Raw genomic sequence first — 16,585 nt, 5'->3', positions numbered from 1 at the left:
CCACGCGTTCAGTGAATCTTGCTGAATCTCCTGATATAGGCCACGCCCATTTCCGCCTACCGTTTTTTTTCGCTAGCTCGCAAAATGTCGCAAACCTACTTTTTCGAACTCCTCCCAGGCAATTTCACCGATTTGCTCCAAACTTTGCACACAGCATCTGTGGACCCTTCTGACAAAAAGTTATTAAAAGAATATTGATATGCCAAAGATTACTCAAGTTATTAAATAACAACTTCCTGTAAAATCGGGTCAAAACAGGAAGTGTTGCATATCTCCATATTGGTTTGTCCAAATGACGTCACACTCAGGATACTACTTCCCCATGAGCCTCTAAGGCTCTGTGCAAAATCTTGGCCCATGACCGCTAGGTGGCGCTATTTAAATTGAAGTATTTTATATCTCAACATCGGTTGGTCGGATGAACACAAAACTTGGTACACTCATTGCCACTGCCCTCCTGAGGAAAGCTGACAAAGGAGTTACCGATCTGACACTAGGTGGCGCTCTGGTGGCAGTTTCTTTTTATATTTGGCACTGTGCCCACACCATAACACTTATGGATATGAAATTCATATGGGTGGTATAGACTGGCCCCTGTAACTCACACACCAAAAATGACCAGCAGGTGGCGCTATTATCAAGAAAAAACGTTTTTTGCTAATTACTCCCACATAATATGGTGCACATTGTTAAACATTATATCTACGTGTTCCCTGAATACAGCCGAACAGTGGGATGTAGGCCACGCCCACGTTCACACTGAATTTCCATTTGCAAATTCGCCAAATGTCGCAAACCTACTTTTTCGAACTCCTCCCAGGCAATTTTTCCAATTTGCACCAAACTTTGCACGCAGCATCTCTGGACCCTCCTGACAAAAAGTTATTAAAAGAAATGTGCTAGTCCACAGAACGCCCAAAATATAAAACAACAATTTCCTGCGCATTGTGGTTAAACAGACATTCTTGTGTATCTTGATGAAATACAGTCTGATGAACACAAAACTTTTGGCAATTGTGTTCCATGGCATGATGAGCATTTCTACAAAATTTCGTGCAAATCGACCAATAGGTGGCGCTTTTATTGCTAAATGACGAAATGACAGCTTCACTGCCTTCACTTTCATTTCCTCAATGGAAGTTGTTGCAAGTAGAAGCCCCGACAGCAGCATGTCACGACAGCAACATGCCCCGACAGCAGCATGCCCCGACAGCAGCACGCCCGACAGCAGCACGCCCCGACCCGCGTGGACTGCGAGGGCCCGTTCATCGCTGCTTGCAGCTTTAATTATTTTTAGTTTTTTTTCTTTGTCCAAAATGATCGCATTTTTCACTGCCTGAATGTGAATGAAAAGTCAATTTTATTTGGCAAACACATTAGGCTTGGCGAAAAATTTTATAATCTGTTGTCGTTGTGATTTTTCACCACTTGGTGGCGCTACAATCAAGGAAAGTGCGTTTTGGCTAATAACTCCCACATACTTTGTCGCACATTCAAAAACCTTATATCCACGCGTTCAGTGAATCGGGCAGAATCTCTTGATATAGGCCACGCCCATTTCCGCCTACGGTTTTTTATGCTAGCTCGCAAAATGTCGCAAACCTACTTTTTCGAACTCCTCACAGGCAATTTCACCGATTTGCACGAAACTTTGCACACAGCATCAGGGGACCCTCATGACAAAAAGTTATTAAAAGAATTTTGGAATTCCAAACAATACTCAAGTTATTAAATAACAACTTCCTATAAAATCGGGTCAAAACAGGAAGTGTTGCATATCTTCACATTGCTTTGTCGAAATGACATGAAACTGAGGATACCACTTTCCCATGAGCCCATAAGGCTCTGTGCGAAATTGTGGTGGACGACCACTAGGTGGCGCTCTTTAAATTGAAGTATTTTATATCTCGACATTGGTGGGTCGGATTAACACAAAACTTGGTACAATTCTTGCCACTGCCCTTCTGAGGACAGCTGACGAAGGTGTTATTGATCTGACACTAGGTGGCGCTCTGGTGGCAGTTTCTTTTTAGATTTGGTACTGTGCCCACACCATAACACTTATGGATATGAAATTCATAGGGGTGGTAAAGACTGGCCCCTGTAACTCACACACCAAAGATGACCAACAGGTGGCGCTATTATCAACACAAAGCAGTTTTTGACCAATAACTCCCACATAATTTGTCAGACATTGTTAAACCTTATATCTACGTGTTCCCTGAATTCAGCTGAATTATATGATGTAGGCCACGCCCACGTTCGCACTGAATTTCCATTTGCAAATTCGCCAAATATCGCAAACCTACTTTTTCGAACTCCTCCCAGGCAATTTCTCCGATTTGCACCAAACTTTGCACGCAGCATCTGTGGACCCTCCTGACAAAAAGTTATTAAAAGAAATGTGCTAGTCCACAGAACTCCCAAAATATAAAACAACAATTTCCTGCACATTGTGGTCAAACAGACATTCTTGTGTATCTTGATGAAATACAGTCCGATTAACACAAAACTTTTGGCAATTGTGTTCCATGACACGATGAGCATTTCTACTAACTTTCGTGCAAATCGACCAATAGGTGGCGCTTTTATTGCTAAATAACGAAACAGCAGCTTCACTGCCTTCAGTTTTGTTTCCTCTACGGAAGTTGTTGCATGAACAAGCCTCGACAGCAGCATGTAACGACAGCAGCTTGCCCCGACAGCAGCATGTACGACGGCAGCATCCCGCGACAGCAGCACGCCCCGACCCGCATGGACTGCGAGGGCCCGTTCATCGCTGCTTGCAGCTTTAATTTTTTTTTTTTTTTTTCTGCCAAAATGATCGCATTTTTCACTGCCTGAACGTGTATGAAAACGCGATTTTATTTGGCAAACACATTAGGCCTGGCGAAAAATTTTATAATCTGCTGTCGTTGTGAACTTTCACCACTAGGTGGCGCTATAATCAAGGAAAGTGTGTTTTGGCTAATAACTCCCACATACTTTGTCGCACCTTCAAAAACCTTATATCCACGCGTTCAGTGAATGGTGCTGAATCTCCTGACTTAGGCCACGCCCATTTCCGCCCACCGTTTTTTTTCGCTAGCTCGTGAAATGTCGAAAACCTACTTTTTCGAACTCCTCCCGGGCAATTTCACCGATTTGCACCAAACTTTGCACACAGCATCTGTGGACCCTTCTGACAAAAAGTTATTAAAAGAATTTTGATACGCCAAACAATACTCAAGTTATTAAATAACTACTTCCTGCAGATTTCGTTCCAAACAGGAAGTGTTGCATATCTCCACATTGGTTTGTCCGAATGACGTGAAACTCAGGACACTACTTCCACATGAGCCCCTAAGGCTCTGTGCAAAATATTAGCCGATGACCACTAGGTGGCGCTCTTTAAATTGAAGTAATTTATATCTCAACATCGGTTGGTCGGATTAACACAAAACTTGGTACACTCATTGCCAATGCCCTCCTGAGGATAGCTGACAAAGGGGTTACCGATCTGACACTAGGTGGCGCTCTGGTGGCAGTTTCTTTTTAGATTTGGCACTGTGCCCACACCATAACACTTATGGATATGAAATTCATAGGGGTGGTATAGACTTGCCCCTGTAACTCACACACCAAAAATGACCAACAGGTGGCGCTATTATCAACACAAAGCAGTTTTTGACTAATAACTCCCACATAATTTGTCAGACATTGTTAAACATTATATCTATATGTTCCCTGAATACAGCCGAACCGTGTGATGTAGGCCACGCCCACGTTCGCACTGAATTTCCATTTGCAAATTCGCCAAATGTCGCAAACCTACTTTTTCGAACTCCTCCCAGGCAATTTTTCATATTTGCACCAAACTTTGCACGCAGCATCTCTGGACCCTTTTGACAAAAAGTTATTAAAAGAAATGTGCTAGTCCACAGAACGCCCAAAATATAAAACAACAATTTCCTGCGCATTGTGGTCAAACAGACATTCTTGTGTATCTTGATGAAATACAGTCCGATGAACACAAAACTTTTGGCAATTGTGTTCCATGGCACAATGAGCATTTCTACAAAATTTCTTGCAAATCGACCAATAGGTGGCGCTTTTATTGCTAAATGACGAAATGACAGCTTCACTGCCTTCAGTTTTGATTCCTCTATGGAAGTTGTTGCATGAACAAGCCTCGACAGCAGCATGCCCCGACAGCAGCATGTCACGACAGCAGCATGCCCCAACGGCAGCATGTAACGACGGCAGCATGCCGCGACGGCAGCACGCCCTGACCCGCGTGGACTGCGAGGGCCCGTTCATCGCTGCTTGCAGCTTTAATTATTATTATTATTTTTTTTTTTTTTTTTCTGCCAAAATGATCGCATTTTTCACTGCCTGAACGTGTATGAAAACGCGATTTTATTTGGCAAACACATTAGGCCTGGCGAAAAATTTTATAATCTGCTGTCGTTGTGAACTTTCACCACTGGGTGGCGCTATAATCAAGGAAAGTGTGTTTTGGCTAATAACTCCCACATACTTTGACGCACATTCAAAAACCTTACATCCACGCGTTCAGTGAATTGTGCTGAATCTCCTGATATAGGCCACGCCCATTTCCGCCTACCGTTTTTTTTCGCTAGCTCGCGAAATGTCGCAAACCTACTTTTTCGAACTCCTCCCAGGCAATTTCACCGATTTGCACCAAACTTTGCACGCAGCATCTGTGGACCCTCCTGACAAAAAGTTATTAAAAGACTTTTGATATTCCAAAAAATACTCAAGTTATTAAATAACAACTTCCTGCAGATTTCGTTCCAAACAGGAAGTGTTGCATATCTCCACATTGGTTTGTCCAAATGACGTCAAACTCAGGATCCTACTTCCTCATGAGGCCCTAAGGCTCTGTGCTAAATTTTGGTTGATAACCACTAGGTGGTGCTCTTTAAATTGAACTATTTTATATCTCAACATCGGTTGGTCAAATGAACACAAAACTTGGTACACTCATTGCCACTGCCCTCCTGATGACAGCTGACAAAGGGGTTAGTGATCTGACACTAGGTGGCGCTCTGGTGGCAGTTTCATTTTATATTTGGCACTGTGCCCACACCATAACACTTATGGATATGAAATTCATAGGGGTGGTATAGACTGGCCCCTGTAACTCACACACCAAAAATGACCAGCAGGTGGCGCTATCATCAACACAAACCATTTTTGCCTAATAACTCCCACATACTTTGTCGCACATTCAAAAACCTTATATCCACACGTTCAGTGAATCTTGCTGAATCTCCTGATATAGGCCACGCCCATTTGCGCCTAGCGTTTTTTTTCGCTAGCTCGCGAAATGTCACAAACCTACTTTTTCGAACTCCTCCCAGGCAATTTCACCGATTTTCACCAAACTTTACACACAGCATCAGTGGACCCTTCTGACAAAAAGTTATTAAAAGAATTTTGATACGCCAAAGAATACTCAAGTTATTAAATAACAACTTCCTGCAGATTTCGTTCCAAACAGGAAGTGTTGCATATCTCCACATTGGTTTGTCCAAATGACGTCAAACTCAGGATCCTACTTCCTCATGAGGCCCTAAGGCTCTGTGCTAAATTTTGGCCGATGACCACTAGGTGGCGCTCTTTAAATTGAAGTATTTTATATCTCCATATTGGTGGGTCGGATTAACACAAAACTTGGTAAAACTGCCCTTCTGAGGACAGCTGACGAAGGTGTTACCGATCTGACACTAGGTGGCGCTCTGGTGGCAGTTTCATTTTATATTTGGCACTGTGCCCACACCATAACATTTATGGACATGAAATTCATAGGGGTGGTGTAGACTGGCCCCTGTAACTCACACACCAAAAATGACCAGCAGGTGGCGCTATTATCAACATAAAGCAGTTCTTGGCTAATAGCTCCCACATAATTTGTCACACATTGTTAAACCTTATATCTACCTCTTCCCTGAATTCAGCTGAATTGTGTGATGTGGGCCACGCCCACGTTCGCACTGAATTTCCATTCGCAAATTCGCGAAATGTCGCAAACCTACTTTTTCGAACTCCTCCCAGGCAATTTCTCCGATTTACACCAAACTTTGCACGCAGCATCTGTGGACCCTCCTGACAAAAAGTTATTAAAAGAAATGTGCTAGTCCACAGAACGCCCAAAATATAAAACAACAATTTCCTGCACATTGTGGTCAAACAGACATTCTTGTGTATCTTGATGAAATACAATCCGATTAACACAAAACTTTTGGCAATTGTGTTCCATGGCACGATTAGCATTTCTACAAAATTTCGTGCAATTCGACCAATAGGTGGCGCTTTTATTGCTAAATGACAAAACAGCAGCTTCACTGCCTTCAGTTTTGTTTCCTCTACGGAAGTTGTTGCATGAAAAAGCCTCGACAGCAGCATGCCCGGACAGCAGCATGTAACGTCAGCAGCATGCCCCGACAGCAGCACGCCCCGACGCGCGTGGACTGCGAGGGCCCGTTCATCGCTGCTTGCAGCTTTAATTAGGGCCCGAGCAGGAAACCTGCGAGGTCCCTATTGTAATCGTATCGATTCTTATTATTATTATTATTATTTTTCTGCCAAAATGATCGCATTTTTCACTGCCTGAACATACCCCAAAACTCATCAAACTTGGAATATAGATCAGACCTGGCGAAAAATTTTATAATCTGTTGTCATTGTGAATTTTCAGCACTAGGTGGCGCTATAATCAAGGAAAGTGTGTTTTGGCTAATAACTCCCACATACTTTGTCGCACATTCAAAAACCTTATATCCACGCATTCAGTGAATCTTGCTGAATCTCCTGATATAAGCCACGCCCATTTTCGCCTACCGTTTTTTTTCGCTAGCGCGCGAAATGTCGCAAACCTACTTTTTCGAACTCCTCCCAGGCAATTTCACCGATTTTCACCAAACTTTGCACACAGCATCTGTGGATGCTCCTGACAAAAAGTTATTAAAAGATTTTTGATACGCCAAAGACAGCTCAAGTTATTAAATAACAACTTCCTGTGGATTCGGGTCACAACAGGAAGTGCTGCATATCTCCACATTGGTGTGTCCAAATGACATGAAACTCAGGATACTACTTCCCCATGAGCCCCTAAGGCTCTGTGCAAAATCTTGGCCCATGACCACTAGGTGGCGCTCTTTTAATTGAAGTATTTTATATCTCGACATCGGTTGGTCGGATTAACACGAAACTTGTTACAGTCTTTGCCAATGCCCTCCTGAGGACAACTGACGAAGGTGTTACCGATCTGACACTAGGTGGCGCTCTGGTGGCAGTTTCATTTTATAATTGGCACTGTGCCCACACCATAACACTTATGGATATGAAACTGATTGGGGTGGTATACACTGGCCCCTGTTACTCACACACCAAAAATCACCAGCAGGTGGCGCTATTATCAAGAAAAAACGTTTTTTGCTAATTACTCCCACATAATATGGTGCACATTGTTAAACATTATATCTATATGTTCCCTGAATACGGCCGAACCGTGTGATGTAGGCCACGCCCACGTTTGCACTGAATTTCCATTCGCAAATTCGCCAAATGTTGCAAACCTACTTTTTCGAACTCCTCCCAGGCAATTTCATCGATTTGCACCAAACTTTGCACACAGCATCTGTGGACCCTCCTGACAAAAAGTTATTAAAAGAAATGTGCTAGTCCACAGAACGCCCAAAATATAAAACAACAATTTCCTGCACATTGTGGTCAAACAGACATTCTTGTGTATCTTGATGAAATAGAGTCCGATTAACACAAAACTTTTGGCAATTGTGTTCCATGGCACGATGAGCATTTCTACAAAATTTCGTGCAAATCGACCAATAGGTGGCGCTTTTATTGCTAAATGACGAAATGACAGCTTCACTGCCTTCAGTTTTGATTCCTCAACAGAAGTTGTTGCATGAACAAAGCCCGATAGCAGGATGCCTCGACAGCAGCACGTAATGACAGCAGCATGTCCCGACAGCAGCACGTGACGACGGCAGCATGCCCCGACAGCAGCACGCCCCGACCCGCGTGGACTGCGAGGGCCCGTTCATCGCTGCTTGCAGCTTTAATTATTATTATTATTATTATTTTTCGGCCAAAATGATCGCATTTTTCACTGCCTGAACATACCCCAAAAGTCACCAAACTTGGAATATAGATCAAACCTGGCGAAAAATTTTATAATCTGTTGTCGTTGTGGATTTTCACCGCTAGGTGGCGCTGTAATAAGGAAAGTGCGTTTTGGCTAATAACTCCCACATACTTTGTCGCACATTCAAAAACGTTGTATCCACGCGTTCAGTGAATTGTGCTGAATCTCCTGATATAGGCCACGCCCATTTCCGCCTACCGTTTTTATGCTAGCTCGCGAAATGTCGAAAACCTACTTTTTCGAACTCCTCCCAGGCAATTTCACCAATTTGCACCAAACTTTGCACACATCATCTGTGGACCCTCCTGACAAAAAGTTATTAAAAGAATTTTGATATTCCAAAAAATACTCAAGTTATTAAATAACAACTTCCTGCAGATTTCGTTCCAAACAGGAAGTGTTGCATATCTCCACATTGGTTTGTCCAAATGACGTCAAACTCAGGATCCTACTTCCTCATGATGCTCTAAGGCTCTGTGCTAAATTTTGGCCGATGACCACTAGGTGGCGCTCTTTAAATTGAAGTATTTAATATCTCGACATCGGTTGGTCGGATTAACACAAAACTTGGTACACTCATTGCCAATGGCCTCCTGAGGACAGGTGACAAAGGGGTTACCGATATGACACTAGGTGGCGCTCTGGTGGCAGTTTCATTTTAGATTTGCCACTGTGCCCACACCATAACACTTATGGATATGAAATTCATAGGGATGGTATAGACCGGCCCCTGTAACTCACACACCAAAAATGACCAGCAGGTGGCGCTATTATCAAGAAAAAACGTTTTTTGCTAATTACTCCCACATAATATGGTGCACATTGTTAAACCTTATATCTACGTGTTCCCTGAATACAGCCGAACAGTGTGATGTAGGCCACGCCCACGTTCGCACTGAATTTCCATTTGCAAATTCGCCAAATGTCGCAAACCTACTTTTTCGAACTCCTCCCAGGCAGTTTTTCCAATTTGCACCAAACTTTGCACGCAGCATCTTTGGACCCTCCTGACAAAAAGTTATTAAAAGAAATGTGCTAGTCCACAGAACGCCCAAAATATAAAACAACAATTTCCTGCGCATTGTGGTCAAACAGACATTCTTGTGTATCTTGATGAAATACAGTCCGATCAACACAAAACTTTTGGCAATTGTGTTCCATGGCACGATGAGCATTTCTACAAAATTTCGTGCAAATCGACCAATAGGTGGCGCTTTGATTGCTAAATGACGAAATGACAGCTTCACTGCCTTCACTTTCATTTCCTCAATGGAAGTTGTTGCAAGTACAAGCCCCGACAGCAGCATGTCACAACAGCAGCATGTAACGACGGCAGCATGTAACGACGGCAGCATGCCGCGACCCGCGTGGACTGCGAGGGCCCGTTCATCGCTGCTTGCAGCTTTAATTTCTTTATGTGTTTGTGCTTCATTTTGCTTCATGATGATCGACGTCAGAGCCGAAAGATCGACTGAACATGTGTTACTAAATATCATCTAAACCTGTTTATTGAGTCTTTTATCTGATTTTAATGTCGTCAGTTTCAGTTTCTCTCCAGCTGTTTGATTCAAAAACACTGACAGGTATGAGCTGATGGACACCGACTCATCTACAGTCCAGTCAGCTTTAAACACTGGACAGACAGACAGACAGACAGGCAGACAGACAGACAGACAGGCAGGCAGACGTCAGACAGACAGACAGGCAGACAGACAGACAGACGGACAGACAGGCAGACAGACAGACAGACAGACAGACAGACACACAGACAGACAGGCAGACAGACGTCAGACAGACAGACAGGTGGTGTACCTTGCCCAGGGCGGTGTACTCCACTGCGATCTCGCTGAGGAAGAAGTAGACGTAGTTCCCGTAGTCGATGGCGTGCAGGAAGTGAGGCTCTGCAGAGACACAGGATCGGTTTGTTCCAGTTTCAAGTTAAACTCTTCAGATCTCCGTCAGTCGGAGGGTTTCAACACGTTCCTGCAGTTACCAGCTGATAAAACGCTCTCATTTCATTAGTTTTCAAGGTTACTGCCGTCTTTCTTTCACCTCCCAGACTGCTGCTTTAAACCCCACAGGGAGGAAACACGGAGCGACGAGGAGGCAACGACTAAACAGACTGAAGGACTGAAGGAGACGGTCTGTTTCAAAAGTGAGCGATGTTTGGAATATTTACATTTGCATTCATGAGATGATTGAAATAAATGAGAGGAGCTGAGCTGCAGCTTCTGTTCAACGGGAACGCCTCATTTCTGCAGGGATGTTTGATGATGTCACAGCTGTGAAGGTGCTCAAAACAAACGCACCTCTCCAGTGACATCATGTACCTGCAGGTCAGTTATCAATGCCCTGCTGGAGGCCGCGGTTATACTGCATATTTACTGTCAGTGTTTTTTGTCTCAGCTGGTATTTTCAGCGATGTGTGTCGTGAGATCTAACTAACAGAAACAAAAAGGAAACTCTCAGCACGAGCTCCTCCTTGTTTCTGCTCTCAGGTCTAAATCCTGGTTTCTGACGTGACCTGAAGCTCCATCTTTAGGTCACATGACGACAACTAACCCATCGTCATGACAACAGAGCATCAGCTGACGGAGGCTCTGAGACTCTGTCAGACTCTCCGACTCACCTCTGAGCCACTTGGAGTCGTACTTGACGGTCCTGAGGACGGGTCGTCCGTCTCCCAGACTCCTGTAGATGACGGCGTCGCTGGCCAGGAAGTCCGTCATGGTGGCCGAGTAGAAATCTCCACCTGAGAGACAGAACCACGTCAGAACCACGTCAGAACCTGAACGCCTCTTTAATCAAAAAAACACTGTTCTATTAACTGACCCTGTCTTTATCTACAGTCTGAGAAAGAAAAGCACTACTTCTTCATGTTGATGAATGTCTTTCTACGTCAGATTTGTTGGTGACAGAAGAGTTTTTTGAGTATTTTCAGCAGTTAAAGTCACTTTAAACTCACCAGCGAACAGTCCGACGTTGGACTGAACGGACTCGAAGGGACATCGAGCCTGACCGACCACCTCCTCCCCGACCTGCTCCAAGGACGTCATCTGAGAGGAGACGCGTCAGATTAAAGGATGAAGACACAGACCACAGATAAAGACACAAAAATATAACAAGTGTGAAAGCTTCCAACCAAGTCACTGAGTTGAATTAATTATGGATAATTAGTGCTAAAAACATGCACACATATGTCCAACACTCCCACTGACGTCTGCACGACGTGTCTGTGTGATCCTGGAGGTAGAAGCGTGTGGGTGACGTGTATGAACGTCACCATCCAGCTCATTTATCTTAAAGTGCAGGAACGTGTTTCAGTTTCTGAGTGAAGCCTGAAGAAACAAAACTTTCTCTGAGGAAACAGACGACAGCAGCAGCACGTGAGCCTCTCTAACACGGCCTTGTTATCCGAGTTAATTATGCTGCTGATAAAGTTATTGACATGTCAGCTGAGCTGATAGCACTCTGATGATACTTCATCGTCAGCTCTGTTGATAACGCTGAGCACTATGCTAGCTGAATGCTAACAGAGGCTGTGTTAGTGGTTAGCCTCCACAGACACACCTGTCTGCTGCCTCCACCCTCCCTCAGGGACTGATCACTGACGGCTGCACCGTCTGACCTCGCTCTCTGTTTTTAATTCTGTCCCTGTCTCGCTCGTCCATCATGAAGCAGGACGGAGTGATAACACGTCAGTCTTCTCTTCATCCACAACGACTGATGTTACAGCGAAGAATACAACGTGACCAGGTGAAGCTTTTTTCTTCCATTTTTATCTCTGATGTCACTTCCTGCTCAGTGCCACACCTTCACTCTCTGATATCAGATGTTATTGTTGCTCTACAAAACCCAAATGACGTTTCATGATCGGAGAATCAAAGAAAAACAGGTTCCATGTTTCAGAACGTGTCACAGATAAAAGCACTCGGCCGCTCGCTTTAAAAACGCCTCAGATAAGCGTGTTTTGGAGGAAACAGCGTGATGCAGCCGTGTTTGACTCCACGTCTGCACTGAAAAGTTCAACATCTTTCAGCTTCTAGAAACTGCTGGAAGAACGTGACGCGCGGCGCAGCAGAGGAGCCCGGCAGGCCTCCTGTACCGCAGCAGAACAGCAGTTTCGTTGCTGATGTTTCCTCCGTACTGACTCAGTGCTGTTGAGACTGGGCCATAAGGTAATAATAAAGTTTCATTCATGAAACATCTGCCAACGTTAAAAGAAGACCTTCACAGTGTCACAGTCAGACATCAGCAGACTGGAAGTTATTTGTAGTCAAGACACAGAATCATGTGCAGGGTTTCACAGCTTCATCTTAAATAAAGTTTAGCTTCCTGCAGTATTCTCGTGTGATTATGGAGGACTCCGCTGTGATTCTCACACTTCACAGTTTCTTTCAGCCGTCAGGTTCGTCAGTCAGCAGTTTGTGGAAAATGAAACAGCAGCAGAGCTTCGTCACATGTTCACGTCAGCTCATCACGTCTGTCCTCGCTGAAGTCACATCGAGCCTCTTTAGATTTTCAACTTTATTCAAGCAGATTTAACTTTTTCTAAAACGACTTCCATCCATCATTTTAAATGTTGTAGTGAAATCTGTTCCCTGATTATCTGTGAGGCTGCAGCTTCTCCGCGGTGTGAATGACTTCCTGTTCTTTGAAAAGCACAAGCTGATTTTATCTGGTGCCATCAATCATAACTGAGCGCAGCACTGTGTGTTTCCAGCGCGTCTCGTTTTAGATCCAAACTCTCAAACAGAAAGAGGAGCAGCGCGTCTGCAGGTAAACGTGTTGTTTTTCTGCTAAACGGGGTCAGCGCCTGTCAGTCAAACCTGCAGCGCCGCAGCGGCACAAGAAAAGCCGCTCGACTCTGGATTGACGCCTCAAATTGTGTCTTTTGTGAAGGTGTTGTGTTGGAGCTGCACGAGGCGTCTCGAGCTGCCTGACACTTTCAATTAGCAGCTGAGCGAGCAGAGGAACACCGCCAGAATAAAAGTCATGTCGACCCGCGCATCGCCGCTCCGCTCATTAACCCGAAGCTATAATGGGCAGGTTACACACACACACACACACACACACACACACACACACACACTGCAGATGTTTCATTTGCTGTTTGTCTAAAACAGTAATTAGACCTCATTAAAATAAAATACAAACTAAAACAAGTTTTCACTGATTCTGTGTGAGAAGGTGAAATATCACAACTCACAGAATGAACCAATCGCTACTTAATAAGGGTGCTTTTACTTTGAAAGCTCAGTCTTCTGCAGTGTGTTTGATGCACTTTTACTCTGATCAGCTCTTAAGATTCATCTGTCGTTAGAGACAAACAGCCGAACCATGAAACAAGAAACAAAGTCAAATTAAAGCAGAAAATGTCAGATTGGATAAAGTTACTAAATATATCAATAAATAAAAAACCTTCCTCTGTCAGATACTGACTGATCCTGGTCGTAGTCCTCTGAGCTCGGTACAAACTGCTGTACTTTGTATGTTTCAGAGAAAATCAGGTAAGAGACGACACGCACCAGATATACCTGCAGCCAAACAACGAGGCTGCCAAACACAAGGTTCCCACACCTGTTTCATATTCAAGCACTGTTCAAGAATTACTAACGTCTGTGGTCAGAAAATAATGTTTCAGGATCGGAGAATCAAAGAAAAACAAGTTCCATGTTTCAAAATGTGTCACAAATATTAAGCAGTTCAAGAACTTTATCCAAAATCCAAACCTTGAAAATACCACGTTACAATTCAAGTGTTTTAGAGGATTTCCAGTAAGAAGCCTGCAGGTCGGCTGCAGTTTGAGACTGTGCTGCCACATTTGTAATCGCTGGATATTTTTAAGAGGGCCACGACAGAACCAGACGTTTTTCACAGGAAGCTGGGCCGTCCAGTCAAGTCAAGTTAATCTTTATTTATATAGCTCCAATACACAACAATAGTCATCTCAGGACACTTCCCAGATTGAACAGGTCAAGACTATACAACCTCCAGAATAATGTTAGCTAAGAGCGTTTCTGTAAAACCACAGATGAGTTCGAACGTTTCTTTATGTTGCAGCTTTACGTTTGTTTAGGTCGTCACAACGCCGTGTTTACGCTCTGGTTAGGTTTAGGCACAAAAACCACTTAGTTAAAGGTTTTGACGGCTGGAAAATGTCTCCAGATGTCCTTAAAAAGATCCAGCGGTGTGACTCACACTGTGGCTGGCCGTGTGGCAGCCCTGTTGGCTGTAATGACTCCGCCTCCTGATGTGACAGTCAGCTGATCGTCATATACTGTGAAAGTGATGCGACAGGTTTGGTATCTGTGGTTTGCTGACGTTATGTCCTGGAGACTGAGCTGTCATTTCTTTCTTTTGCTTCTTTTCTCTGTGCGACTTTTTCTTCCTTTGCATCTTAATTTGGATGAAGATTGCCATGGCAACGGTAGCGGCTTTAATACTCGAAGCATTTGGGAGAGCCCGACTGAAAAGTGTGACTGAAACACACGTGATGTGGACGGGGGGGTGAAGAGCACCGACAGACTGCAGTACATGTTTCTGAACGGGTCGAGCTCGGCTGGGTTCATTTGCTCTCCAGGTTCTGCATGAAGTTACTTCCTTAAAATCAATATGTTTCCAGCTGGAGCAGAACTCTTAATGGATAAAGACATGTAAAAAGTAAGGTGGGGCTGTTTAAATTCATCCTTTCCAGAACAGAAAACCCTCAAAGAGCTTTGACTTAAAGCTCTGAACACACATCTGTCTGCTGTATGAACGCAGCACCTCTCAGCGTCAGGACAGGTGAGTGGTACCTTGTAGTTCCTGCAGGTGGGGTTGAAGGCGTTGGTCCCGCAGGCGAACAGCGTCTCGTCGTTTCGAGGCACCAACACTTTGACGTAGTTGTAGCACTCGTCCTGAAACGCAGACAGACAGAGTGACACCCTCATTAATCTGGTAATGATGCGGAGCGATAACATCTTATCTGAACAAGATGAAACATCCTCAACATGCGACCGAAGCTGTGAGAGGCTTCTAATTTTATCTTTAGTGTCAGTGAACTGAAGGAAAAAACGCCTCTCATTTATCAACGTCTGTCAGAGATGAAACACAAGAGTCTGTCCAAGAAAACGTCTGATTTCATCGACGTGTTTGATTCTGGGAGTTAAAACGTAGACAAAGAAAAAGAGGTCAGCGTCTGAGGAACAGGAGGAAGCAGAGGAAGAAGAGACTCACGCTGTTCTTCCCTCTGACGGTACACTTGCTGACATCTTTGGATCGCCACGTCAGCTTCTGAAACACAGGAAGAGGAAACAGAGAGTGATCAGCTGTGACACGAGTGTGAAAGGTGTTATTATACTGCGAGCCGTGGAGGCAAACACAGGTGAGGAGGGATACGGGTCAGAAACACACGGTGAGAAATGAGGAATAGATGCAGTTTGGTTGTCGGGTGACGTTTGAGTTCTGTCCTGTTAAAGACAAAAGCTTTTTTGCTCAAACGACAGAAACGATCTCGAGCGAGCGTACAAACCTTTTTATGAATCAGAAGAAGTTTTTCTGAATTTTGCCTTTTTGATAAAGTTTCTAATGCGATTTTCTTCTAAATGCTTCATGGAAACACGGCTAGTTTGACTCAGTGTGAAGAGGCTCCATGGAGGATAATACAGATCATGTACAGAACTCAGACTGCAGTCTGTGGTCGTCTGCGCTGAACGTTCGGCAGGTGACGTCGTTACTTCAACCTGACGAGTTTATCATTTAAAACATTTCTTTAACGGAGGAAGTGTGAGCCGATCGTGGGAGCAGGTCGTGAGCTCGGATCTGTGATAACGACAATAAGAGCTCACATCAAACGGCCTCTGCGGGCCGTCCCACAATGCACCGGGAGGCCCATTACTGCCAGGAGCCAACCTGTAACCTGGTCCCTTTGATCAGGGGGAGGTGAGCGGATCAAAGGCAGCGCGTCCTTTGTGCCGCCTCGCACATTACGAGCCGCTGCAGTTTTGTTCTCCGCTCTGATATCTGCTGCGTCGATTGTGCAGAAAGTAGAAAGGATGAGCTGCTGCGGCGTCAGCTGTCAGCGCGGTGCTGCCGCCGCCGCCGCCGCCAGGAGACGGCCTTATGTAAGATTAAATCTGCAGCAAGTCCTCAGAGAAATGTTAAAAAGATGCATCAGAAGAGTCTGTTGACCTCTGAAGGGTGGTCACACACACACACACACACACACACACACACACACACACACACACAGGAGGGACAAAAACCCAGAAACAGGCTAACTGGCTAACAGCACATATTAGCACCACATCGAGTGTTTTCCTGCAACAACAACTCCTCAAACTAAAGATTTGACTCACCAGCTGAGGTTTGAAGTCGACTGAAGCTGTCGTCAGATTCACTGCGAACACGTGATCCCTGCAGAGTCCAAAC

The 16,585-nt window shown here is 44.5% G+C and overlaps 1 protein-coding gene across 1 annotated transcript in view; it reads right to left on the bottom strand.

Annotated features, from left to right (window-relative positions):
• Nucleotides 1–16,585, bottom strand: part of LOC140993552 (semaphorin-6D-like) — a 79,097-nt gene that overhangs the window by 61,195 nt on the left and 1,317 nt on the right. The window contains exons 3-8 of the mRNA XM_073463040.1: nt 16,513–16,570; nt 15,392–15,448; nt 14,971–15,072; nt 11,139–11,229; nt 10,803–10,925; nt 9,986–10,074 (exon numbers count right to left, since the gene is read on the bottom strand). Coding sequence (XP_073319141.1) covers nt 9,986–10,074; nt 10,803–10,925; nt 11,139–11,229; nt 14,971–15,072; nt 15,392–15,448; nt 16,513–16,570 — 520 coding nt within the window. The remainder of the gene's footprint in view (nt 1–9,985; nt 10,075–10,802; nt 10,926–11,138; nt 11,230–14,970; nt 15,073–15,391; nt 15,449–16,512; nt 16,571–16,585) is intronic.

This window comes from Pagrus major, chromosome 3, assembly GCF_040436345.1.
Source record: "Pagrus major chromosome 3, Pma_NU_1.0".
NCBI classification, from domain to species: Eukaryota; Metazoa; Chordata; class Actinopteri; order Spariformes; family Sparidae; genus Pagrus; species Pagrus major.
This window is presented reverse-complemented; position numbering and strand designations above follow the sequence as displayed.